Source organism: Nyctereutes procyonoides, unplaced genomic scaffold (assembly GCF_905146905.1).
Source record: "Nyctereutes procyonoides isolate TBG_1078 unplaced genomic scaffold, NYPRO_anot_genome, whole genome shotgun sequence".
Taxonomy (NCBI): Eukaryota; Metazoa; Chordata; class Mammalia; order Carnivora; family Canidae; genus Nyctereutes; species Nyctereutes procyonoides.
In genome coordinates this window covers 11,747,892-11,774,212 of record NW_026575125.1, presented here as the reverse complement: position 1 = coordinate 11,774,212, position 26,321 = coordinate 11,747,892, and the positions used below count along the sequence as shown (strand labels likewise).

The 26,321-nt window shown below is 47.2% G+C and overlaps 1 protein-coding gene across 2 annotated transcripts in view; it reads left to right on the top strand.

Moving 5' to 3' along the window:
- Positions 1-26,321, top strand: part of PIR (pirin) — a 105,349-nt gene that overhangs the window by 20,913 nt on the left and 58,115 nt on the right. For both annotated transcript variants that reach the window (XM_055338858.1, XM_055338857.1), the window contains exons 4-5: positions 14,937-15,020; positions 18,026-18,232. In XM_055338858.1, coding sequence (XP_055194833.1) covers positions 14,937-15,020; positions 18,026-18,232 — 291 coding nt within the window. The remainder of the gene's footprint in view (positions 1-14,936; positions 15,021-18,025; positions 18,233-26,321) is intronic.

Here is a 26,321-nt window from a genome sequence, read left to right as displayed (position 1 = left end):
TGCTGTACTACTAACGCATGAATGTAAAATATAAATAGATATATACGTTATGAGTGTATGCTCACATTTTTTTAAACTAATAGTGATACGTAATCAAAGAAATGTGGAGAATGTTATTCTACAAAGTTCTTATTACCTCAAGTTAAAACATGAAACAGCAGTGGTATCACCTGGAACCTCAGGCTGCACCTCTGATCTGTAGACAAATAATCTGCATTTCATCAGCATCCTCAAGTGACTGATATGTGCAGGTAAGATTGGAGAAATGCCCATCGAGATGATCTTCTGAACCAGAAATACTATAATTATATGAGATAAGAGCAAGGACCTGATTTTACTGTTAGTCGGTAATCTTTTTTTTTAGACCTAATGGTTTGGATAACTATATATTTTCTGTTAAAAACTTGCCTGAAAAATGAGGAAGAAGGAACGTTCCGGAAAAGGAGGCACAGCTGGAGGTCACAAGACAAAAGGGACGATGCATTCAGCATTTCCTGCCGGGAGTTAGGACTCTGGGGAGCACTGTTTTCAAAAGAGCTGAGTGGTGGGGACACCTGGGTGGCTCAGTGGTTGAGCATCTGCCTTTGGCTCAGGTCATGATCCTGGGGTCCTGGGATGGGGTCCCCGCATTGCCCCCCCCCCCCGCAGGGAGCCTGCTTCTCCCTATGCTTGTGTCTCTGCCTCTCTCTCATGAATAAATAAATAAAATCTTTAAAGAAAAAAAAAGAGCGGAGTGGTAAAGGCCGGGATAATTTTGCAGTTACCTATTTCTGGTCAGGCCTGATACCTTGATTTGCTTAGGGCAGCTCTGAACGGCCGGACCGAACGATCTGGAGAGCCCACGCCTAGCTCCAAAAAGAAGCAGTTCAAGTTCAGCACGTTGTTGATGAACTTCTCACCTGTTTTTGTGCCTTTCAAAGTCATCCTTTAAATGACAGCCTCGGGACTGCCCTGGTTGTAGTGCTGGAAGTCCCAGGCTCCTGGGAACCCCCGAGTCCTGGGGAAGGCAGCCTGGGGGGTCACTCCCGCTTAGTGACATTTAAGGACAGTTAGGAGCAAACCGTCATGCGGCAGGGACACCTCGGGATGACCTTGTCTCTTGGGTCCTTAGCAGGGCTTAGAAGTGCTTTTTTTCAAGTTTTTCACTGCAAGCCTCAGCAGGTTCTTTGCTTTTGTTCAGGAGAACAGACCCGTCCTGTTTGCAAGGGTGTGCCCATCAGAAAAGCCACACTCCTGTTTACTGGATGGCAGCCAGCAGCATTTGCATGCAATGCCTGGACGATATCCTGGACAGGAAGGGAAGGGTCCGGGTGATTCACCCCTCAAACTTACGACTGACTCAAGCCTCCCGTCTCCCACACAGCCTGCTTTCTCTAGCTTTCTGTGTAGTCTCAAAACCAAACCATGCCATTGTCGTATCAAAGCTGGGACGGGGTGGGGGTGGTGGAAAGCTTGATAAAAAATCAGAACCCATTTGGCAAAGAAAAAACAATGACTCTACAAAAAATGGGAAAGAAGGGTCCTTTCTCAGTGTCCTGAAGACCATTCAGTGAACTTCCCATGTCCTATCTACCACGGAGGTATTACACATAATCCTGTTAATTGCAGGGAAGAGCAGACAAGACTGTTTGCCAGCGCCACTGTGATTTAACATGGCTCTAGAAGCTTTGAAGCCACCACTGAGAGTTACAGCTGTCAGAGAGGAGGAGGAAAAATTACTTATTTGGAGGTAATACGGTGATAGAAGCAAACCGCACAGTGGCCGCATCCCGCTTTGGGAGGTGATGTGACTGGAGGAGGGCGGAGGGCGCAGGGCGCAGGACTTGTCCAGAAGCCATGCATGGAGGTTTTAGCTCCTATGTTTGTTTGACATGATCTGGAGTTGAGGCTCAACAGGGTATAGGAAGGAAGCGAGAGCCACCTTCACCACCGTGCTGAGAGCATCAGCCAAAAGCTCCTTGTAAGTGGCTCGATATAAAATCCCCGTGCACAGGTCACTCACTTTCCGGCATGAAACATGAAAGCAATAATCAGATAAGAATGGGGGAGATACCCCCTTCATAGTAGCAGTGGGAGCCCCAGATACCTCAGAGGAAAAAGTTTTTTCTCCTTTATCCCAGTAATCCTAGTTTTAGAAATCTGTTTTTTCTTTTTTTAAAAGATTTTATGTATTTATTCATGAAAGACACACGGAGAGAGAGGCAGAGACACAGGCAGAGGGAGAAGCAGGCTCCACGCAGGGAGCACATCACACCCTGGGCTGAAGGCGACGCTAAACTGCTGAGCCACCCGGGCTGCCCCTACTTTTAGAAATCTAATAATTTTCTGGACAAAACAGAAAAAACAAAACAAAACAAAAAAACAAAGTAAGAACAAAGGCTTATTATACACATCTTTATTCCAGTTTTAAAAAGTTGGTACAAAGGGGAATAAAGTAAGCATTCAAAATAATAGGGGAATCATTATATATCTGGAAATTGCATATGAGGAAGTTGCATACCTGGAAGATGGCATATTCGACATCATTTGTAAAAGCAAATATTGTAAAAAATTTAAATTTTCCTTAATCATGGACTGTTTATTTTTTTAAAAAGATTTATTTATTTATTCACGAGAGACACAGACTGAGAGAGAGAGGCAGAGACACAGGCAGAGGGAGAAGGAGGCTCCTTGTGGGGAGCCCGATGTGGGACTCGATCCCGAATCCCGGGATCACAACCTGAACCGAAGGCATGCACCCAGCCGCTGAGCCACGCAGGCGTCCCTAATCATGGGCTGTTTAAATCAAGGCTTCTCAACCTGGGGACTGTTACGTTTTGAGAGGATAACTCTACTGTGAGGGCCATCCTGTGCATTGCAGGATGCTGAGCAGCTTCCCTGGCCTCTCTCCACTAGATGCCAGCAGCGCCCCCCCCACCACTTCCAGTGGTGACAAAAAATATCTCCAGATATTGCCTACTGTGTGCGTTGGGGAGGCTACCAAATGGCCCCCAGGCGAGAACTAATGGTTTTTTTTATTTTTAAATATTTTCTCCCATTCTGTGGGTTGCTTTTTTTTTTTAAAGATTTTTATTTATTTATTCATGAAAGACACACACACACACAGAGAGAGAGAGGCAGAAAGACCCAGGAGGAGGGAGAAGCAGGCTCCATGCAGGGAACCCGACATGGGACTCGATCCCAGGTCTCCAGGATCAGGCCCTGGGCTGAAGGCGGCGCTAAACCGCTGAGCCACCCGGGCTGCCGGAGAACTAGTGGTTTAAACACACGTGTCCCTGCAGTGACGTGCTCTACAGCCATTAAGGAGAATGCCACAGCTTGATATGTTCAAATATAGAATAATCTCCATGATAGTTGGAAAGTGACAGAACCATTATGGCATTAGTGTAGGATTTGTATAAAAAGCAAAGACTAGGGCACCTGGGTGACTCAGTTGATTAAGCGTCTGCCTTCAGCTCAGGTCATGATCCCAGGGTCCTGCGATCAGAGCTCCGAGTCCCGCTCTCTGCTCAGTGGGGAGTCTGCTTCTCTCCCTCCCTCCCCCCTTTTGTGCCCACTCTTTCTCTCTCGAATAAATTTTTAAAAATCTTTAAAAAAAAGCAAAGACTACTTTTATTCTTTTTTTAAAAAAGATTTATTTATTTATTCGTTTAGTACTTTGTTCTCACGACCCTGAGATCATGTCCTGAGTCAAAATCAAGAGTCAGATGCTTAGCCCACTGAGCCACCTAGGCATCCTTACCTTTATTGTTTTTAAAAATGGTTTATTATCAATTGTGCTGTGGGAAGGATAGACTGTTTTATTTATTTTTATTTAAAAGATTTTATTTACTCATTCATGAGAGATACAGAGAGAGGCGCAGAGACACAGGCAGAGGAAGAAGAAGCAGGCTCCATGCAGGGAGCCCGATGTGGAACTCGAACTCAGGTCTCCAGGTCATGCCCTGGGCTGAAGGCAAGTGCTAAACCGCTGAGCCACCCGGGGATCCCCAGATGGGCTGTTTTAATGAGTGATTACTTCTATATTGATTCAAAGAAAATAGAACTCCAAAATTCACATTACAATTCCAAAAGATGGTGCTTAGAAAATCAACGCTTAACAACAGATACAGAGTCACAAAGCTTTTTGAAAATATTTAGCGGTTTTTAGTATTTTCATGGTATTGTGCAGCTATCACCCCCAATTCCAGCACATTTTCATCAGGCTTATTTTAGTTTTTAAAAGATTTTATTTATTTGAGAGAGAAAGAGAGAGCATAAGCAGGGGGAGCGGCAGGCAGAGGCAGAGGGAGAAACAGACTCCCACTGAGCAGGGAGCCCAATGTGGGGCTCGATCCCAGGACCCTGAGATCATGACCCGAGCCGAAGGCAGATGCTCAACCGCTGAGCCACCCAGGTGTCCCTCTGCACATTTCATGTAAAAGGAATCAGATGATATCTGGTCGTTTGTGTCTGTTTTCTTTCACTTAGTGAATGTTTTCAAGGCCCTTGCATGTTGTGATGTGTGTCAGCACTTAAGTCACTTTTATGGCTGAATAATTACCCATCGTATGGATATGTCCCGTTTTGTTTATTGGTCATGTGTTGATGGACATGTTGATGGGACAGGTATCCCACTTAGACCTTGATTCTTGGGTATGCCTACATCATCTCTGCAGGACACCCAGGAAGCCGGTCCTATGCCTTCCAGGGAAGGTTACTGAGCGGTGAGGAGGAGAAAGTTCATTTTCACTCTATCCCTCTTTTTCCTTGTTGTACCTTTCACTTTTGAGCAATGTGTATTGGTTATTCAAATAATCAGTATTTTCAAAATTCCCTCTTCACGTACCATATAAGATCAGCAGTGCTCTCATGGCTGGTGAAGCTCCTGGTGCTCACAGGCTCTCCAGGAACTCTTGCCAAGGCCTCTCTGACATGGGTCTGGCCTCTGCACATAAAATCAACTGGGTTTGTGTTCTGTTCCAGTCAACAGCTACCTGTGTGCAAGCCTGCATGCGCGTGTGAATGTGAGTTCCCAAGTGGGGGCAGAGGACTTCCAGTTTGCAAGACCGTTAGAAAATAATTAAGGAGGGACAAGAGAGGTCCCGTTGATGAAGTTTCACATTCTGAGGGAGAAGCTAGCATTTCTCACAGAAAGGTCTGGGAGAGTTTCAGCAGGAAATTGGCCATTTGGTACAATCTTAAGGAATAAGTTAGAACTCTCTGGACAGTGGAGGAAAAGGTAGAGGGCGTGGTATGGGGATATTCTAGAAATAGTGAGGAAGTAGTCAGACTAAGAATTAAATGTGTAGAGCGGGCACCTGGCTGGCTCAGTAGACCGTGTGACTCGATCTCAGGGTCATGAGTTCCAGCCCCATGTTGGGCATAGAGCTTACTTAAAAAGATAAATAAAAACTCTGTGGGATAAATTCAAAAAAAATTGGATGTGTAGGGTGGGGTGGGATCTCAAGCTGTAGGTTGGGCCGTTATTTGGGAAAGGCCTTCACAGCAGGGTGTGACCTTCAGTTATGAATGAATGACCAATGTTTTATATCCTGAAACTCCCACGTTAATACTGTCATTCTAAATAGTATGATCTTTAGTCCCAAAGTTGGGATTTTGGACTGTCTACGTCAGTGGTTCTCAAGTGGGGGTGACTTTGACTAAGTGGGGTCAATGTGGCCATTTCTGGGGACATTGCTGGTTATACCAACTGGAGGGTGCTGCTGCCATCTAGTGAATAGAGGCCAGGAATGCTGCTGAACGTCCTGTAGCACAGGGGCCAGTTCCCACAGCAGAGAACGAAACCCTGGCCTATGTCTAGAAGCATCGGTCACAGGAGGGAAAGCAGCAATTAACTGAATTAGTCTTCAAAAGTAATCCAGATACATCCCCAGCAGGTTTCCCCCTCTGCGCCGCCTCCCCCCTGTTACAATTACAAACAGAAACCACTCGTGTCTGAGAGGCTACATTCCTAGAGTTCTTACACAGACACGTTGGAAGAGGGGATGTAATAAAGACAGTAAACCAGTCATTAAACATCCTTTTATGTCACCAAATAATGCTTTTGAAGTGAGACTGAAATTAAGTCCAGAGTCAATGAACATAGATCAGTATGTGATTAAAAAAAAAAAACAAAACTCCTTGCACAGGTGCTTGGGTGGCCCAGTCAGTTGGTTTTGGCTCCAGTCTCGGTCTCAGGGTCGTGAGATCGAGCCCCACATCAGGCTCTGCGCTCAGTGTGGAGTCTGCTTGTGACTCTCTCTCCCTGGGACGCCTGGGTGGCTCAGTGGTTGAGTCGGCCTTCGGCTCAGGGCATGATCTGGGGTCCCGGGATCGAGTTCTGCGTTGGGCTCCTGCGGGGAGCCTGCTTCTCCCTCTGCCTGTGTCTCTGCCTCTCTCTGTGTCTAATAAATAAATAAAGTTCTTTTTTTTTTAAAGACTCCCTCTCCCTCTGCCCCTCTCCCCGAAAATAAATAAATAAATCTTTTTAAAAATCCTTGTAAATCTTCAACAGTCTTAGCAAAGTTGTTTCAGAGTTTTCCATCAATCGACTCTGTGAAAATGAAATGCCTTGACCACATGGGACTAAACCCGAAGGAAATTTGCCAGTCTGAGCTACCAGTTTTATGAAACGCTCCGTATGCCTTCTATACGTTACCTCCAGGCTTCACAGCAATCCTGAAAAGTAGGAATTGGAAGCCCTCCTCCCCTATTTTATAGATGAGGAAACAGGCTCGGAAGTGGTGACTTGTCAAGGTCACGCAGCCCATATAGGGCAGGATTGGGCAGGCCCATCTGATCCCGGGCCCGCACTTGTCCACTCTTCCACCCTCCCACTCCTGGAACAGAGTTCCCTTTCTGTACATCTGGTATTGCCTCAAAACATTCTTAAGTTAATACCATTAGAAATGAGATTGCATCCGTGACACAGATCCCCAGCTGCAAACACGCCGAGTCTCTCTGTTACTAACTGTGGGTCCTGATGCTGTTGTGGTTCAGGGATCCAAATGTCCTCCTGTCTGGCTCTTCTCTGAACTTCACTGAGGAAACGGACTAGGTTGGTTAACCGCCTGGATGTTTAGGGGTACCCATTTAACTTCTTGCAGCCACAAAACCATTCACGATCTGGTAATGACATGGTAATTAATAAAACCATGCTTTAATTGCTTATAGGCTTTTATGCCAACCTACAAATTCCTTTCCTCCTCCTCTGCACTTTTTTGCCCCAGTCACCCCAGCTTTTTCCCAGCAGGGCAGTCTTTTAAGGACCAGCTGGGGGGACTGCTCCTCCATGAATAACTCCCCCATTCCTTCAGATTCTTGCTCATCAGAATTGATCGTTTTTTCTGTGTTTCCACAGGGACTAATTTTACTTATTTTTTTTAAGATTTTATTTTTAAGCTACCCCTACACCCAGCATGGAGCTTGAACTTGCAGCCCCGAGATCAAGAGTCGCACGCTCCACTGACTGAGCCAGCCAGGCGCCCCTGTATTTCTTTTTGGTATTAACTTCTCTTTTCTGCATATTTTAGTAGTTTCCCCTGCTAGAGTGGTGGTTCCCTGAAGGTAGGGGACGGATGATCACTGTCTTCCTTTTGGGTGATTTCTAATTTCTGTTTCTGAGCCGGTCCCTTGATGCCCAGATGGCATCTGGCCACCCACATACGGTCCTGAAGCAAGATACCCCATGCACGGCCTAGAGGACAGGCTTAGTTTTCAGGGGCTTGATTTGCAAGACCTCTCGCTGTTCTGCTGAGGTCTGATAGTAGAAAAACAGCGAGCACACGTCGTTAGCATCAGCAGAGGGCACTCTTAAGCAACAATACTTCTGACGATGCACATTCTCACCCTGGGTGCAGACCTGACACTTTTGCAGGTGGGAAACTCGGGTAATCCTCGACGTCGGCAAGCCATCCCCCTGCTGCCCCTTCAGTAGAACCCGGGAACTGGAACACAAGGGGCACGGACACCTTGACCACAGTTTTAAGAGATTTAGGTGCTGTCAGCCTGCGATTACGGGAGGAGCCAGCAGTAGGTTGTCTGAAGAGCTTCCACAAAACGTTGAATCCTGAGTGGGGTTGGAAGAGAAAGGGCATTCCTGGCCTGGCCCTGGGGTTCTAGAAGCAGCTGGAAGTTTCAGAGGGAGTCTGCCATTCAGCTCACATGAGTAGTTAGATGCAGGAATATGATCGGTATCGAGCCTTGATGTGCATGTCAGATATTTTACTCCGAGGGAGAGGAGAATTAGTAGATTTGGGAGACTTTTGTGAATGGGAGCGACAGAAAAATGTAAAAGGAAAATTGCCTAAACTAAGTAAGTTCTGGGGATCCCTGGGTGGCGCAGCGGTTTGGCGCCTGTCTTTGGCCCAGGGCGCGATCCTGGAGACCCGGGATCGAGTCCCACGTCAGGCTCCCGGTGCATGGAGCCTGCTTCTGTCTCTGCCTCTTTCTCTCTCTCTCTCTCTGTATGACTATCGTAAATAAATAAAAAAAACTAAGTAAGTTCTTTTCTCTGTAGTTAGACATTGTTGGGTGGAACTCTTCGTGTCCACACCAAGGAAGGATCCTGGGAGCGCCTCCTCTCAGGAACCTGTGGCTCCCTCTCCCTCCACCCGCCTCTTCTCCACCTCACCCACGACGCATGAGGCCTGTTTTCAGCTTTGTGTACTACAGCGCAAGGACCCTTTCTTTGCCAGAGGTGGCCAGTTCGCCTAAAGCCCTCGCAGTGGGCAGTCCTGGCTGGTTTTCTCTGTCTTATCTTTCTCTCTCTCTTTCATCTCTCCTCAAGAATGAGCAGGGGGAGGGGCAGAGGGAGAGGGAGAGAGAGAATCTCAAGCAGGCTCCACACCCAGCGCGGAGCCGGCTTGGGGCTCGATCTCACAACTCTGAGATCATGACCTGAGCCTAAATCAAGAGTCAGACGCTTAACCGACTGAGCCACCCAGGTGCCTCAGTCCCGCCTGTTTTTGCAATTCCCATCAGATCTCACAACGCATGTGTTGCTGCTGAGATGGCGAGGCAGCATGAGAGGGTGACGTGATTTTATCTTCAGAGACAACATGTTGATTGAAGTCCTCGCTCTGCTGTTCTTAATGGCGTGACTTAAGCACACTAAGCCACAGTGTTTTCATCCGTGACCTGTAGATCGTAGATTCTCAGAGTCGGGGGCTTTGTCCATGCTGATGTGTCACGGATCTCCACTGCCAGCGCTGTTCTGGAACCTTCAGGGGAGGTTATGCTTTCTTAGGGAAGACAGATGATGAATAACCAAATAATTATATGATCTAGTGTTCCTTTGGGAAGAAGCTAAGAGGAAGAAACATGTCAGCGTAGGAAGATAAAGACTAGGCCGACCGATGTGACGGGCTGGGTGGGGGCGTCCTCTCTTAGGCGGTGACGTTTGAATGGAGGCCTGAATGAACAGAGGCCTGAGGAGTGAGCCATGAGCATATTGGGAGACACACTTTCCAGGAGGCGTGAGGGAAGACCCACCAACGGGATCTCTGCCAGCGGAAGTGTGGCAGCTGTGCCAGTTCTGGAACTTACTGACCACTTGTCATGTGCCGGGAACTTTGCACACGTTTCCTCACTTCACTTGGTGAGCCCCTCCCCTGGGTCCATGTTGTACATGAAGAAACTGAGCCTCCAAGAAGTCAAAGCACTTGGCTCTGCGTTTCACACGTGGTAAATGGCAGACCTGAGATTCCAACCCAGGCCCCAGAGCCTGAGTGGTTCCCCAAGGCCGGGCCCTGCCAGCAGGGGGCGGTGTGGGGTGGGGAATCCCTCAGGTTGGCCACCCTGGGCAAGGTTGTGGCAGGAAATGGCAAGGCAGGACCCAGTGGAGCTTTAAAATAGTTGGCTGAATACCTAAACCATTTGGTTATCTTTTTTCTTTTCCACGTTGTTTATCTTTTCCTTTTTTTTTTAAATCTCTTCCTTTTTTGTTAAACCCACCCATTGGCACTTGTGAAGGTGTTTATGTGGGGTCAGGATTGGATGAGCTTATTTTAGTGGGGTGATATTCCAGATTTCTCCGCAATTGCCCAAGTAAGTAAAACATTTTTGTAAAATAACGTGGGTCCTTAATTGTATGGATCTGAACATTACATTTCTAGCCTTGAAGACCTGCTAGCTGCTTCTATTAAGCAATGTGCTCCTTGCTGGCCTCTCTCCACAGCCATGGCCTCCACCCCTGTTTTTGTTTTGTTTTTCTCTTTTTCCTACTCAGCTACCAATAGAAAAGGCCACCATTTCAGGCATAGGGAAATGAAAAGTAAACGTAGTTTTATCTATAGTGCAAACTTTGTGCTTTAAAGAAAAAGTCTTGCATCTAGAAACATTGAATGAGATCATCACACTCGTCCTTCTAAATACCAGCCAGAAAGAAACAACAAACTTGACTCTATCTCGTGCTATAATTCTTCAGAATTAAGTGATAGCTCCTTGAGGTGCACGTTTCTTAAATTTCACGTTGCAAGTGGCACTTTTCTCTGGTTCCTGTTTCGGCATCGTGTCTCTCTCCTTCCAAATAGGCAAAGGCATCAAGAAGTAAGAACTGACAAGGAAGCAGAAGTGTTTTCCATGGAAAGTTTAGGACTAGGATGGAGGAAAGGACGGAGCAGGATCAGAAAGCATGGCAAGTCCTTTAAAAAAACACCTGTTTCAGATTACAGACTTCTTAATTAGACACACGCAACTCTTGAGTTTAAACATAACACTCCCAGTTCCATCAGCCACCCACAGCAACTCTCCAGGTGTTTGCGATTATGTAATGTCCTAAAAGATCATCTGGTTTGTGTCAGCTCTCAGAGTAGAGTACGGCTTGAGTTTCAAAAAAAATCCTCTGCAGGCATCATTTATACTGAAGGTCTCAGTGTAGGATTTACAGCACTTAAGAAAAATAAAGAAAGAAAAGATAAGATAAGCAAAACTAAGGGGTCATTGGTTTCTGATTTTTTTTCTTCCCTCCCAACGGCTAAAAGTATGGCTTTTGCTTTAAGTGGTCAAGGGCAGGCATTATGGCCTCAGTAAAGCTTCATTGACCAGACTTCTCCAATTCAGATTTTATAGTATTTAGCATGGGAGGCATGATGTTGACTTTTGTGACCAGAGAAAAGAGGACATCCACGCTGAAAAAGTAGGGGAAAAGTGGGGATAACCGCCTTCTGCCTTTTAGAAACAGTGTTGGCATTGCTCTCTAAAATAAAACTTGCAACAAGCACGCACGCACACATGCACAAACCTCTTTTGGTGTCTGCGTAAATTTTCATCTTTGAATGAGTCATGCTCACCACAATTTACTTTTTAAAGTTGCCTGACATCTTTTTAGATGATTAACAACTCGAAAGTCCCTAGGCTGGGGTAATTGAAAAAACTTCGGAGATGGAAGGAATATGATTTGAAAGAGACTCCTTTGAGAACTCAAAGCTTCACCCAAACAGAATGAAAATTGCCTTTATTACGCAGTTATTTTAATCAAAAATGCCTGCATAAACAGGAAAAGGAAAAGCAATTCTAGACACTGTTCCTTCTAGTTTGGTTGTTTGAGATTTGGAAGCTTTTCATTTGTCCTCTTTAATTTTTAAGCTTTGTATGAGGTCTTTAGTACTTCATTCCTAGTTTGGCCTCTATAATAATAATTCCAGGTCTTTTCTGCCTAGCAACATCGCAGCTCGCTGCATGGTCCTCTCACACTGTATGGTGTTATTCTTCCAATTCTTTGTATTTTCCCTTCTGTCTCACCGCCTTTCTGGCCAGCCCCAGTTCACCTAAAGAGGGAAGAAATATTCACCAGCATCTCTGCAGAAGAAAGCAGGTCACTTCTTTTCATTCACCGGTGAACGGTAGTATCTTTATATTTTCACAAAATAAAAGAGTTGTTTCCGTTGTAAAAAAGTAAACTACTCATTGCAGGAAGACCCAAACTATCAGAAAAGTGGGATGAGGATATAATACAATGTACTTGCAATTCTACTACCTGGAGATGACCACTGTCCACATTTTGGTGTGTCTGTCCAGGCATCTCCACGCAAACCCTAACATGACGGGATACAATTTTATTTAAATGAACCCATTTAAACTCATCATTGTATGTGACCTCTTTAAATAAAATTGCTGTTGGTAACTTGCTTTTTTTGATTAAATAGTATTTTGGGGGGCAGGTCAGGTTGCTCAGTGGTTTAGCGCAGCCTTCAGCCCAGGGCCTGATCCTGCTTCTTCCTCTGCCTGTCTCTCTGCTTCTCTCTCTCTGTGTGTCTCTTGTGAATAAATAATAAATAAATAAAATCTTTAAAAAATAAATAGTATTTTGGTTTTCTGGGTCAGTGAATAGAGCTCTACATCACTTATTTATTTATTTAAAAAACTTATTTATTTATTTATTAATGAGTGAGAGAGAAAGAGAGAGAATGCAGCAGAGGGAGAAGCAGGCTCCATGCAGGGAGCCCAATGCGGGACTCGAACCTGGGTCTCCAGGATCATGCCCTGGGCTGAAGGCAGCACTAAACCGCTGAGCCACCCGGGCTGCCCTACATCACTTTTTTTTAACAGTTGTGTAATATTCTCTTGTATGGCTGTACCATAATTAGGTAAGTGTGCCCTAGTAGGCCCGTCATCCGATTGTTCCTGTCTTCTTGCTGCTATAATAAATTGCAAAGACAGATTTGTGCTGACATTTTGTCTTCTTAGATTTAAATCTCAGAAGTTTATTTTTAACATTTAAATCTTTATCCACTTGGAATACATTTCCATATATAGTGGAGGCTTACTCTCTCTTCTCATATGGTCAGTCAGTTCCAATACTGTTTATCAGAAAATGCATCCTGGCTCCACTGATTTGGAATCGCTGTCATGGATGTACAAGAGGAGGTTTATTATAGGAGTTGGCTCACACAGTTATGGAGGTGGAGAAGTCTCACGATCTCCCCTCTGTAAGCTGGAGAACTGGGAAAGCTGGTAGCATAATTTAGTCTGAGGCCCAAGGTCTGAGAATTGGGACAGGGGACAGGGGGACGGGACAAGGGACAGGGGTTGCTGCTGGTGTCAGTGCCAGCATCTGAAGGCCAAGAACTAGGAGTTCCGATGTCTGAGGACAGGAGACCTTAGATGTTCCAGCTAAAGGAGAAAGAGGAGGAATTCACCCTTCTGCCTCTTGTCCTGTTGGGGCCCCCAGTATATTGGATGATGCCCACCCACACTGGTGAGGGCAATCTTCCTTACTCAGTCTACTGACTCAAATGCCAATCTCTTCTGGAAACACCTTCACGGATGCAACCAGAAGTAATGCTTTACATGTATCTGGGCATCCGTTAGCCCAGTCAAGTTGTCACATGAAATGAACTGTCGTAACCTAGAACCTCCAATTTCCGTAGCTGTCTGCCTGTCACCTGGGGTAGAGGTTGCTGCCGAGGCCACTCTGTACATGGTGTACCTCCATGTCGTTGCTTGGCAGGATGCCACACGGAGAGTCCTCCTATCAGGCAGTCCTGATTTCTACTGTCATAAGTGCTCTGTGTAAGTCTTTGGTTTCAGGAACTGGCATCCTATAAAGTTGGCTCACGGCAAAGGGGGTTTATTATAAGGCTACAATATAAAATTTCAACAACTTGATGGTAGCAGGTCTTTAGTTCCCCTTTGGGGTATGAGGAGGCATAGTAAATGATGGCCTAATTTCCCAGCATGAATTCTGAGCCATTGGAGACCATAAAAGAATAAGAAAGATGGCAGACACAAAAGACTACCTTATTTCTGATAAAGCTGATGGTAGAGAATGTGGCTTCCATCTGCACGTGGCTGAACTTCCAAATACTGAATTGCGAGCGAAACTTAGACTTTATTCAGATCTCACTGGCTGTGCCGGACCCGTGAAGGTCACTGCTGTGGGGGCTGGCCTCTCCCAGAGGCACTCGCTTTCTCTGGGCAGGCTGATTGCAGAAGAGGAAGGGGAGAGCCAGGAGTTTGGCATTTGAAATGTGGCCAGTGCAACTGAGGAGCTGGATTTTTAGTTTTGTTTCACTTTATTTGCTTTAATGTGGATGGAACTAGAGGGTATTATGCTGAGTGAAGGAAGTCAGTTGGAGAAGGACAATCATTATATGGTCTCATTCATTTGGGGACTGTCAAAAATAGTGAAAGGGATTATAGGGGAAAGGAGAGAAAATGAGTGGGAAATATCAGGGAGGGAGACAGAACAGGAGAGACTCCTAACTCTGGGAAATGAACTAGGGGTGGTGGAAGGGGAGGTGGGCGGGGGGTGGGGGTGACTGGGTGACTGGCACTGAGGGAGACACTGGACGGGATGAGCACTGGGTGTTATGCTCTATGTTGGCAAATCGAACTCCAATAAAAAATATACCAAAAAATTAGTTAAACTTAAATAGCTACACGTGGCTAGGAGCTACTCTGCCTGACAACACAATTTCTTTCCATTCTTAGATTTAGTATGGACATGCCCCCGGAAAAGTTGACTTTAATTTATATGAATCCGTTTGACATTTTACGTGTGTCTATTGAGCACCTAAGTGAGTTTGTATGTCTGGTGTTGGGAATACACTGTCTTTGGATTTCTCAAATCAGCTTTTAGGGAAAGGTGTGGAGACCTGGGATCTGTCGTCCCACACACCCGGGTGAACATGGCCTTGGTAACACGGCCCTGCTGTTTCAACGGGAGCTGCCTCTCTTTCACCCATCTGCAGGCCGAGGGGACAAGTGGGGGCTTCTGTCACCTGGCTGTGAGCTCTGGCACGCTCAGGGCCGCATCTACGCGGAGCAAAGGGGTCCTATTTGAAATTCTCTGAGAACTTGCATGGGCTAGCATGGCCCTTGCCCTCAGATTCATTCCCTCCGCCCACGCTCCTGTCTCAGCTGCTCCCGACACTGGCCTCAACACAATTTCAAGTCAACCATTCCTCACAGCTGCCGAATACCTACTTTTTCTTCTGCTTGTTTTGTCAAAGGTATCTTACCTCCTGGAAGGCGGCAGCATGGCCCATGAAGACTTCTGTGGACATGTTGGTCAGATGAACCCAGGAGACCTGCAGGTATGGCCAACGACAAGGAATTGCTGACGGTGTAATAGTCTCTGGGGGTGCATGCTTGCTATCGCCCAATTCCAGTACATTCCCACTTTCTCTCTCTTAAATTTTTGACCTCTTCTTTTCTGTGGCTCCTTCCACTCAGCATACAAGCCTGCATAGGTCTTTGGTATTCACCTCTCAAGCTTTCCTTGACCCCCTCAGTCACTTTTAGGTTCCCAACTAGTCTTTCTCTTCGGTTTCTCAAAAGCACAATCAAGGATGATTGTCGTAATTCCTTGTCGCCCATTTCATCCTTCACTCTCAGAAATCAGGGTTGGCCTCTCTCAACATCCACACAAACCTCTACTGAACCTGCACAGGCAGTGGTCAGTCAGATGTCCCCATTGCCAAATCCAGTGTACCAGTCTTCATCTTTCTAGACCTTTCTGCTACATTTGTGGCAATTTACTTTTTTTTAAAGATTTTATATATTTATTTATTTATGAGAGAGAGAGAAAGAGAGAGAGAGAGAGAGAGAGAGAGAGAGAGAGAGAAGGGGGAGGGCAGAGAGAGAATCTCAAGTAGACTCTGAGCTGAGGGAGGAGCCCGTTGCAGGGCTCAGTCCCACAACCCTGAGATCATGATTTGAGCTGAAACTGAGAGTCAGACACTTAACCGACTGGGCCACCCCGGTGCCCTGTGACAATTTACTCTCTGTCTTCCAACTTGTTTGCAGGGGTAGATGTTGCCACTTAAGATCATGATGCAAATCTTGCCACCATCCTAGGCTTGTTTGAAACATATTAGAATCCCTAGGAAACTCTTCGGTATTCTTTGCTGGGTTTGTGAGTCTGAACCCTATGTCAAGAATTTTCTGGGGTTATTTACATATTGTGTGGAGTTTTAACTGCACAGATTTGAATTGTGGTGTTTCAATGAACATGAAATTGAAAGCATTTTCATGTGCATAATCTCCGTAAGGTAAGTATTCTTTCTACCTCATTTTTAAAATGAGAGAATGGGGATTTAAAGATGCCAAAAAAAAAAAAAAGATATCCATGGCCTCAGAGCTAGCAAATGGTGGGGTTGAAAGAAGAAATCTGTTTCCCCCCTCCAAATCCAATGGATGGGCTGTACATATTAAGAAAAAGTTCCTGCCAAACTTGGTCATATCTAAAAAAGGATAAACAAGGTATGAAAAGTAGGTTGAAAATATGGAGAGACGAACTGTGAATGAAACAGGGAAAGGAACAGGAGGCCAAGTCATTGAGATGCACCAGTAGCTGCTGTCAGTTGGAGGAAGCGCAGCGTGGAGGGGCGCTGAGATCTTCACGTAGTGAGAGAGCAGGCCTCAGCGCATGTTTTCGGTAATAAGCAGAGAGCACATATTTGAGGCTTTGTGGGGCAGGCGGTCCCCTACGTGGCAACCATCCACCCTGCCTCCACAGCATGCAAGCAGGCAGACAGGATGGCACTGAACGGGCACGTGCGTGTGTCAGCGAAACTTCACGTACCGGACCAGGTGGCAGGCTGGGTCTAGGCCCCTGGGCTGTCGTTCGCGGACCCCTCTAATTAGAAGGTTTAATCAGTCTGAGCAAATGGAAGACGGAAATCTATTTAGATTTAGTGACAGAAAGAAAACTCGGAAATACGTGCTGGCCTTCTTTCCCATCTGGGGGCTGATATGCTCAGAGGCTTTTCCCCTGCTGTTCCCTGTCCGTGGACTCCCTTCCTCTTGCCCTTGCTCGCTTCTGACTCCTTGCCTGGGTCTCCGCCCGAAGGGTGCAGCCTCAGGATTGCTGCCTGGAGGAGGCAGGCCGTTTGGTGCGGCCTCTCGGAAGCCCGTGGTGCCCCAACCCCGCCGCGGTGCCGGCTACGGGCGTGTGCCAAGGGCGCTTTGACTGGGGAGGGGTTTCTGTCCCCACGAGGGCCGCCCGGAAGACGCGGTTGGTGGCCTGCGTCTTCACCCTCTGCCCCCGTCCGTGTCCCGGTGGCAGCAGTCCCCGTGGCTGTCCGTCCCAGGCGCTCGGCTGCCGGCTGTGCTGGGGAAGGGACACCCGAGGGGCGCCTGTCCGGGAGGGTTGGGGGTGGCGGGGAGAGCGCCAAGCCCCCTTCCACACCCCCGGGGGACCGAGCCCCGGGCGCCCCCAGGTGTCACCTGCTTGTCGTGCCCCTTTTGGGCTCCCTCCCCTGTCGAGCTCGCTCTCTCCTTCGCCGGGGCTTCCCGCAGCACCTCCCAAGCGAACACTTGCCCTTCAGTCCCTCGTCGCAGGGTCTCTGGGGCCGGCCCCGGCTCACGGCCTGGCCGCCGCGGTCCATCCCTTCGCCCCCAGGCCTGAGGCTCGCGTCCCTAAAGCAACACACGGCGCCGAGGCGATTACTGCCCCGCCGGGTGGTGAGGCTCCTTGCCCGGGCCTGGAGCGGCGGCACCTGCAGGTCCGCGCAGGTGTCCTCCAGGTGCCCCGCACGGGCGGCCGTCCAGGCACCGCCCTCCGCAGCACCGACGGCCTCTCCCGGGGCCGCTCCCCATGGGGGGGCACAGTTCATGGTTTGCCGGGGTGGGACAGAGAAGCTTGGCCACTTCGTCCGAGTTTAGGGCAATCCTAAGGTTCATGCGAGGCCAGGGGTCCGCGTTGGACCGGCCGAGGTCTCCTTAGTCACCGCATTGCTGATTGGCTTCTCCCCCCAGCCCAGTCGTGTTCCTTACCCGCGGGGCGCATCTCCCGAGAGAGGTGCCCGGGACACTGGCCGCCCGCAGCTCCCCACCTCGGAGCTCAGTCCGACACTCCGGGTTGAGTTCCAGGTCCGATGCTTGGAGTTCAAATGAGGAAGCTTGCGAGGCATTTGGAATCCTGGAAATTGGCTTCAGCGGTTGTCATTGCGGCCCTGTTGTTCCCCCCGACGCCCTGGGACCCTGAAAGCAGCACCTGTAAGGTGCCCGGCTTAGCCCTCGTGACATACCTGCCCCACCTGCAGACTTGGCAGAGCCTGGGTTACATATTCCCTTCTTGTTGGTCTGCTGTTTGCAGTGGATGACTGCGGGCCGGGGCATTCTGCACGCCGAGATGCCTTGCTCAGAGGAGCCAGCCCACGGCCTACAGCTGTGGGTTAATTTGCGCAGCACAGAGAAGATGGTGGAGCCTCAGTACCAGGAACTGAAAAGTAAAGAAATCCCCAAACCCAGTAAGGATGGTGTGACAGTTGCCGTCATTTCTGGAGAAGCCCTGGGAATAAAGGTGAGCCGTGTTGTTACGTGTTTGTGAAAGTCCACGTGTGCGGTCAGTGAGGCTGGCCCCATGGGGGTCACCAGGTCTCACTGGGTTGATCATAGTTCCCATCCCACGGGATGGACATGCTTCAAAGTTGTCAGAAGTGGAATCCAAGGGAACATTTTTTTTTGCCACATGCAAATCCATAGAGTTAGGGAACTACAAGTAAGCAAGCTCATATAAAAAATGTCAGAAAGCAGTTTTCTTTCTTTCCTTTTTTTTAAAAAAAAGATTTTATTTATTTATTCATGAGAGACACACAGAGGGAGAGGCAGAGACACAGGCAGAGGGAGAAGCAGGCTCCACGCAGGGAGCCTGACGTGGGACCTGATCCCAGGACTCCGGGGTCACGACCAGAGCCAAAGGCAGACAGACGCTCAACCACTGAGCCACCCAGGTGCCCCAGAAAGCAATTTTCAAGGTCTATCTTGGCAGGCTTGTGAGCCTTTCACTTATCATATAGTTCTGTAGCTCCTTGGTTGTGCAAGTTTGCGACCTTTGAGAGACAGACACCGAAACCAACTCCACCGCCTGAAGATTTATTTAAATCATTTATGCCCAGCTTAGTAAGGAAAGTACACTGCTATGTCATAGAAAGTTTTTTTTTAACTTGAACACTTCTTTAATCCACACGTGCCATGCCCTGAACATTCTTCTCAACAGAGACTTTATAATATTTAGGATTAGGGTTCATCCTTTTCAATCAAAGAAGACCAGTTTAGGCTTAAAGATCATGGACACATTTGTGGCAGGAAAAGGGTGTGGCGAGTACTGTGCTAATTAACTGCACACCAGAACTGCCACTGGGGACGCCACGTGATTTGTGCTAGTGGGTAGTGAGCCGGGTCATGGGGTCTCTTTGGTGGCGTCTCCTAGAGGCAGACCCTGAGCTAGGAGTTCATGTGCAAATGATTGCCAAGAGAACTTCTAGGGGAACCGGGATGGGGAAGGGAAGGGAGTCCAGCGAGGGTGTGGTGTCAGGCGAAGTCCCAAAGAGGACAGGGACTCTGAAAGGTTCAGTGTGCCTTCCGGTCATCCAGACCCACCGCGGGCAGGGGAGCTAGCCTGTTCTCTTATTCGAAGTCATTACCTAATGGCCATTGAGTTTGGGCTGGGGGTGCAGAAATGGTTAAAAGGGTTCCTAGGGGATCTGAAGGGGGCCTGGCATCCAGTTGCACCAATGCCACCTGGAGTGGAGAGCATGGGCATAGTGGGACCCACTCTGTCATTCTCCCTGTGGGCGGCCAGCACCTGAGACTGTATTAAGTACTAATTTCTGTACATTTGAATGCCGTTTCTCTGCACCCAGGGCGATAATGGCTTGGCAGTGGCTGCCAGCCAGCCACTCAGTGGGATGCACGTTGCTGTTAACAGGTTGGGCAGGATTATTGGCTGGGACTTCCCAGCGTTTTCATCCCCGGCCCTCTACCCGCAGTTCTTTACCTGTGCCGGGCCTAGACGTATGCGTCCCCTTTGCTTTGTGTCTCCAGAGCACACAGAAGTCACTGAGGAATAAAGATCAAAGTGTGCTCTCCTTTAAGCATGGGTAAGTGACTTTGGTCGCTACCCCTCGCAGGCCTGCGGCTTACTTCGCAGTTGGAAACGTGGCCCTTCGCCGTACTTCTGGAGCCCGTCTCTGTTTGGCTGAATGTCGGGCAGTGCCCTTTACAAACATATGTCAAGAGTTCCCTTCAGCTCCTGGGGTTTTTCATCCTGTGTTTCCAGAACTCTAGGGCTGGGCCTTCAGGGGCTCCTGGGGTGGGTGGTGGAGGTCAGGAGATTTTCCCCTCTTCACTCCAGAGCACGGGGCTTTGCCCAGTCATGTCTATTGGAAGGGTCCTTACGATTTCACTTAGAAAAAGAGCTGTCTGCAGCTAAAAAGAGAAATTAGACCGCGGATTTAATAGATAAGCAGAGCCAGCATTGTCACGAATCCTTGGAATTCACAACTGCTTCTCATTTATAGAAAACACCATGCAATTTTAATGTTGGAACCGGTTCCAGTTACAGGCAAAGGGACGTTGTAAAGTACTTCCAAGCAGCAGACCGCGTGGTCTCATGATCACAACCCAGAAGGAGAGACCAGAGTTAATGTTTTAACTTTGTAAAACAACGTCTTAGTGGCTGAGGGCCTCTCTTTGTTTCTTTTTGGTGAGTAAAATCTCTGAAGTGAACTACATTCTCCTAGGTACATGATCAGGCTTTAGTAAGAGAGCATTTTAATAAGGGGCTCTTGGAACCCTGGGCAGCATTATTTTGAATTTTGAGAGGCAGTGTGATGCTATGGTTACCAGGAGGGCCTCCGGAGACAGCCCGCCTGGATTAGAATCCCCACCTTGAATTAGCTGTGTGGCCTCGGGAAAGCCACCAACCTCTCTGTGCTTCACTGTATTCATCTATAACGTAGGGTTGCTGTGAGGACTGAGTTTTTGATACATTTAAGCTATCAAAACAGCACCAGCCACACTGTAAGCACCATATAAGCATAGCTGTTCCTATTATTGTTTTGATTACTTCACATTAACTTAGGCAGGAGCTGGGCTGGCATTTATGTTTGCTGTCTGTGCCAGAGGGACTTGCTGGGATTCGGGAAAGGCATTTAACCTGCTCTGAAGAAAAGACCCCAGCAGGCCATAGTAAATGGCCAAGAGTCATGGGGAACTCTTGGCCATTTCTTTCTAGGTCTCATAAGAAACATGGTTTTTACATCTGAAGCCTTAATATCTGCTCACCAAGGAATGACTGAGACTTCAAAGCCTAGATCTACCTTAAATCAAACTGAAGATTGGTTTGCATCGGGAAGATAATTTTAAGTTCAAGTACAAGGAGGGGCTAGGAAGATACCTTTCAAGAGATTGATGCCCTTCTAGCCAATATGCAGTCAACCGCAGCCTCCCTCCTGTGACTAAAATATCTAGAAAACTGAGTTAGTGACCATCCCAGCACTTCTCCAACTTTATTCATACGGATTCTGTGGGGGAGGAAGGAGGCTTGTTAAAAAGCAGACTGCTTGAGCAGCTTGGGTGAGGCCTGAGTCTGCAATTTTTTTTTTTAAGTAGGCTCCATGCTGGGCGGGGCTTGAACTCACGACCCTGAGATCAAGACCTGAGCTGAGGTCAAGAGTCGGATGCTTAACTAACTGAGCCACCCAGGTGGCCTGCAAGATGGAATTTTTAAAAAAGATTTTATTTATTTGAGAGTTAGCGCAAGGGGAGCAGCAGAGGGAGAGGGAGAAGCAGACTCCCCGCTGAGCGAGGAGCCTGATGCAGGGCTCCATCCCAGGATCTGAGATCTTGACCTGAGCCAGAGGTAGACGCTTAACCGGTGGCTTAACCAGCTGAGTCACCCAGGCGCCTTGCGAGTCTGTATCTTTAACCAGCTCCCAGATGATGCGAATGCTGTGGTCCAGGGACCACTGTTTGTCACATGTGTGGCGACTGTGGGATCCAAGTCACAGGAGCTTCTCACAAGGAACAGCTTGATTATGTGTGTAGATCAGCTTGATTCAGCTCCGTGGCTTTTGGCAGATCTTACTTACCCTTTCTGGACTTTAGTTTCGACACCCATAAAAAAGGTGAGGGGGTTCTGTGCAAGGTGTTAAGAGCTTTTGCAAGCAGCACAACTGTCCTTTTTTTTTTTTTTTTTTGGTCTGAAAGATAGATGTGCCCCTATTCCCAGATTGTATGCATCTCAGCCCTTGGGAAGCCACAGCCAATTTTGAGCAAAAATCTGTCAGAACATCACGATCTCAAGAGAAGGCTGAAAGGAGGAAAGGATAAAAATGGGATATTTTGCATAGTTTCTGTCACTTCTGGAAGGTCAAAATCACATGTTTATTTCATGACAGTATGAAATTCTCCAAAGCCCATTCCATCCTTATCTGGCAGCCAATCAGCAATGTCTCTTGCCAGTTCTCTCAGGAATATAAGTCTTCCAACGAAGGCCTCTCCTGGCCTCCTGCTGTCTGAAATTCCATTGTGTCAGAAGCAGACCTTAAGGAGGCCTCAGTGCCATGGGGGTCAGAGAAAGGCAATCTGGAGCCAGGCTGCCTGGGTTCAAGGCCAGCTCCACCACTGAGTAACTTAAGAAAGATCACTTAAGCTTGCTGGGCCCAAGTGTTCCCATCTGTAAAACGGACTGAGAGGATGTGTAAAGAACTGGGAACAATATGTGGTGCAGAATAAGCTCTAAGTGGTTGCTGCTTTTACTTTGCAGAAGCTTTGCACAGTGTTCATGTAGCCTATAGACATATCAAAAAGGATCTTCCTTCTTTTTTTTTTCTTTAAGATTTTATGGATTTATTTGACAGAGCACAAGCAGGGGGAGCACTGGGCAGAGAGAGAGGGAGATGCAGGTTCCTCGCTGAGCAGGGAGCCCTAGGGGCTGGATTCCAGAACTCTGGGATCATGACCTGAGCCAGGGGCAGACACTTAACCAACTGAGCCCAGACACTTAACCCAGGCCTCCAGAATCTTCCTTCTGATGGACAGATTGTATATCCATGTGTTGGGCGATCATCACAATTTTCAAGATTCACTTTCCAAAAAGCATTGGCCAAGCGTCTCATGTAATTCACTCAGACCTTATCACGGCGCCCCAGTGCCTGAAACAGTGCCTGATACCTACAAGACAATTAATAAATGTTTTCTAGGTGCATAAGTGAAATCACTAAAATGTCGATGAATACTGGAATATGAGAAATGGGTGAAGTAGTAAGAAGGTAGACAATCTAGGGGTTAAGAATAACTGCAGTAGGAGCACCTGGTGGCTCAGTGGTTGAGCATCTGCTTTTGGCTCAGGTTGTGATCCCAGGGTCCTGGGATTGAGTCCCTCTGCCTGTGTCTCTGCCTCTCTCTCTGTCTCTCATGAATAAATAAATAAAATCCTAAAAAAAAGAATGACTGTAGTAAGCATAATATGAGCTAACTAAAAAGTTGAGAGAACAGTAAAATTGGTTAAATTGCATTTTTAAACTAGTTAAGGATTAGGAAGTAGGGAAATTAAGAAAGAATGATTTTTCATCTTTAAATGTGAATACTAGGCTGTTTTGCAAGACCCAAATTGTTCCCTGCAGGTTTCTTAAATTCAAGCAGTGACAACAAGGATGGGCAGACGTGTGGAGGCCTGGGGGTCTTCTCTGCTTTAGCTTCTTTTCTGTGGGTTTTCAAGATGTGGCTTGATCTCTATGGGGGGGGAGCAGATTTACCAGCTCTCGGTGCATCCCTGCTGGATCTGTCCCCCTTCCTGGCTCTGGCTTCACTCGGGCAGGCACCCTGTGTCCCTCGGGCAAGTCTCTCCACCAAAAAGCAACCTGCCTTCTAATCAGACTGTGTTGATTGTGGGTTGGCACATGATTTATAACCAAGTCTGATTGTTACCTCCGAGGCAGAGAGCTCATGGGAGTTTTCCGGCTGTGTAGCAGGCCGTTGGTGCGCACACATACTTCTTCCCATACCAGGGCTGGAAGAGCTGCCCACCACATTTTCCAGCCCTTGTTTGCATCCAGGAAACTTTAAGGTCAGAATGTCATTTCAAACACTGTATACAATTTTGTATACAATTTTGTCAGTATTCCTTCTACCTTAATCGGATTAAAAAATATATATTTATTTATTTTGTTATTTATATATTAAATATATAAAACAGGTAACTTAATATAAAAATATAAAATAATATAATATATGCTAAAATATATAAAACATATTTTATATATTAAAAAAGTATATATATAGTTTGTGTGGCTTTCAGGGAAGTACTTTGATAGCACGTCCAAACGGGAGTGGGGTTTTGACAATCATAATACTGGCCACTACACTTAGAACATTTTTGCATTGTACCTATTTCTCTATTTCTGGGATAATTTGAACCCTTTGATTGTATCTGGCACATTTTAAGTGCATCTTGCAGACTTAACAGCTGACCCCCACTTCTCAGCATACCCGTGCTCCTCTGCCTTTCTGAGCTTGCTTCCATTCACTTGGTGATGTGGGGAGAGCTGGCCCCTCCACGGGAGGCCTCTCTTTCCTTCCCAAGCTCAGAACAGCTTCTCAAAGCAGCATTTAAAAAACTATTAAATCATGAAAACAGCACAGGCACAGTTTCTCTTTCTTTCTTTCGTTTTTTTTTTTTTTTTTTTTTTTTTTTTTTTTTTTTGCAGTTGAAGTATGCCAACAGGGTCATGGGTCTGGCTCAAAAAGGAATGAGGAATATTCTCCCGGGGGCAGAGGTTGGCAGTGGCATGGTGTGTTCCTGACAAAAGGGACTTGCGAGAACGGGCTTCAGCTGCCCCAGAGAGTGAGCAGAGGGAGAATGACACCTGCCCCGAAAGGAATCGTCCCTTCCAAAGGCTTCTCTGTTCATTTATTTTATCTATAAGTCAGACCACTCTGTGATAGCCTTAAAAACTGGATATTTAAAACTGGTTCCCTTTGGGTGAGGGTAGGGAATAAGGAGCAACTAATACTTCTCTCCATAGGTCTTTTTCTTCTCAGTTTTCAAAGATGTCAATGTTTGCATATTTACAATATCAAGTTAAACCAGAAAAGAAAAAAAAAACCCAAATCTTAAACTCAAAAACAAGCAGAAACAAATCACCTTCAAATTTGTGTAAAGATAGCGGCAACACAACCATACAGAGAAAGTATTTATTTTAAGGACTTTTTTTTTAAAAAAAGATTATTTATTTATTTGAGACAGAGAGAGAGTGAGCAGAGCATGAGAACACGAGTAGGGGTGGAGGGGCAGAGGGAGAGGGAGAAGCTGACTCCCTGCTGAGCAGGGAGCCTGGTGTGGGGCTCGATCCCAGGACCCTGGGATCATGACCTGAGCCAAGGCAGATGCTTCACCCCCTGAGCGCCCCTCTGGTCTCCACTTGACACAGGGCGAGGGCAGCAGCATTTGCCAGGAAAGGACATAGTGAAGTAGAGACCGGTAGAAACATGAACTTGAGGATTTCACCATCTCCACCTCTTCTGTTCACTGAGGTCCAGCCTGTGGCCTTCTCCTCAGTGAAGCCTTCTCAGCTGCCCTAGATCTACACAGCCATCTAGCATCACAGCCCATGGGATGTGGGGACTGACCGTTATTTAATCCATGTGTCCCATTGCTCTGTGAGCTGTTTGTTCAGTCATTAGGCACCAGCTGTGTGCACATCGGGCAGTGCCGTGGAGATATGTGAATAAGAACCCAGCACTGTCCTCAAATAAGGTCACAGGCTAGTGGAGGAAGGGGAATTGGCACACATCGGAGGCATACTGTGATACGTGGAAGGGGAAGCCAGCAGTATGAGAAACTTCCATGGGAGTCCTGAGGAGGGACAATCCATTTTGCTTGTGTGCCTAAAGCGAGGGAAACAAAAGACACAGGGCAGGGGTCATGTCTTAGAACGGCTGGTGTGGAAGGTGTGGGTAGTAGGAGTGGGATAACTAATTTGGGGATCGTGATGGCAGGCTGCATGGATAACCAGACCCTCGTGGGGTTGTGACAGGGCAAAAAAGGAGATGGTGCAAAATACTGGGTCAGAGGGAAAGTCAAGACCACGTCTGTCTACTCCTGGATTTTGCCTACAGTTGACCTTGGCTGTATGTACGTATCCCTGTATCCCCCCTCCCAGGGTTGGCAATAGCACTATTTGGGGATAAAGTAGGGTAGAGTGTCGTGTGCAGTCTTCTCTTAAATTTCATAAAGCCGCCCGTCCTGTAGGAACTTCCCAACATAGGCCATGTAGCCCGAGCAGACGATCGGCATCATTCCACAGACAAGTGCAAAACTTGGTTCTGATTCAGTGTTGGGAATAGGCACAATTAGGTCTGTTGGTCTTGTTTAGTAAAGAGGAGGACACCAAAGAAATGCATCCAGCAACTTCAAAGACTTGTCCTGTGGTAGGCAGCCATAGTTGGCACTTCATTTGCAGTTAGGAATGTTCCAATAAACAGTGGTCAGGATTTGCTCAAATCAGCTGTACAAAAGGTTGCCCTTGCCCGGGGCGGTCCATTCACCCCAGAAATACCATTCTTGGTGTGCACAAAGGGTGCCAGATGTTATCATTCCTCCATGA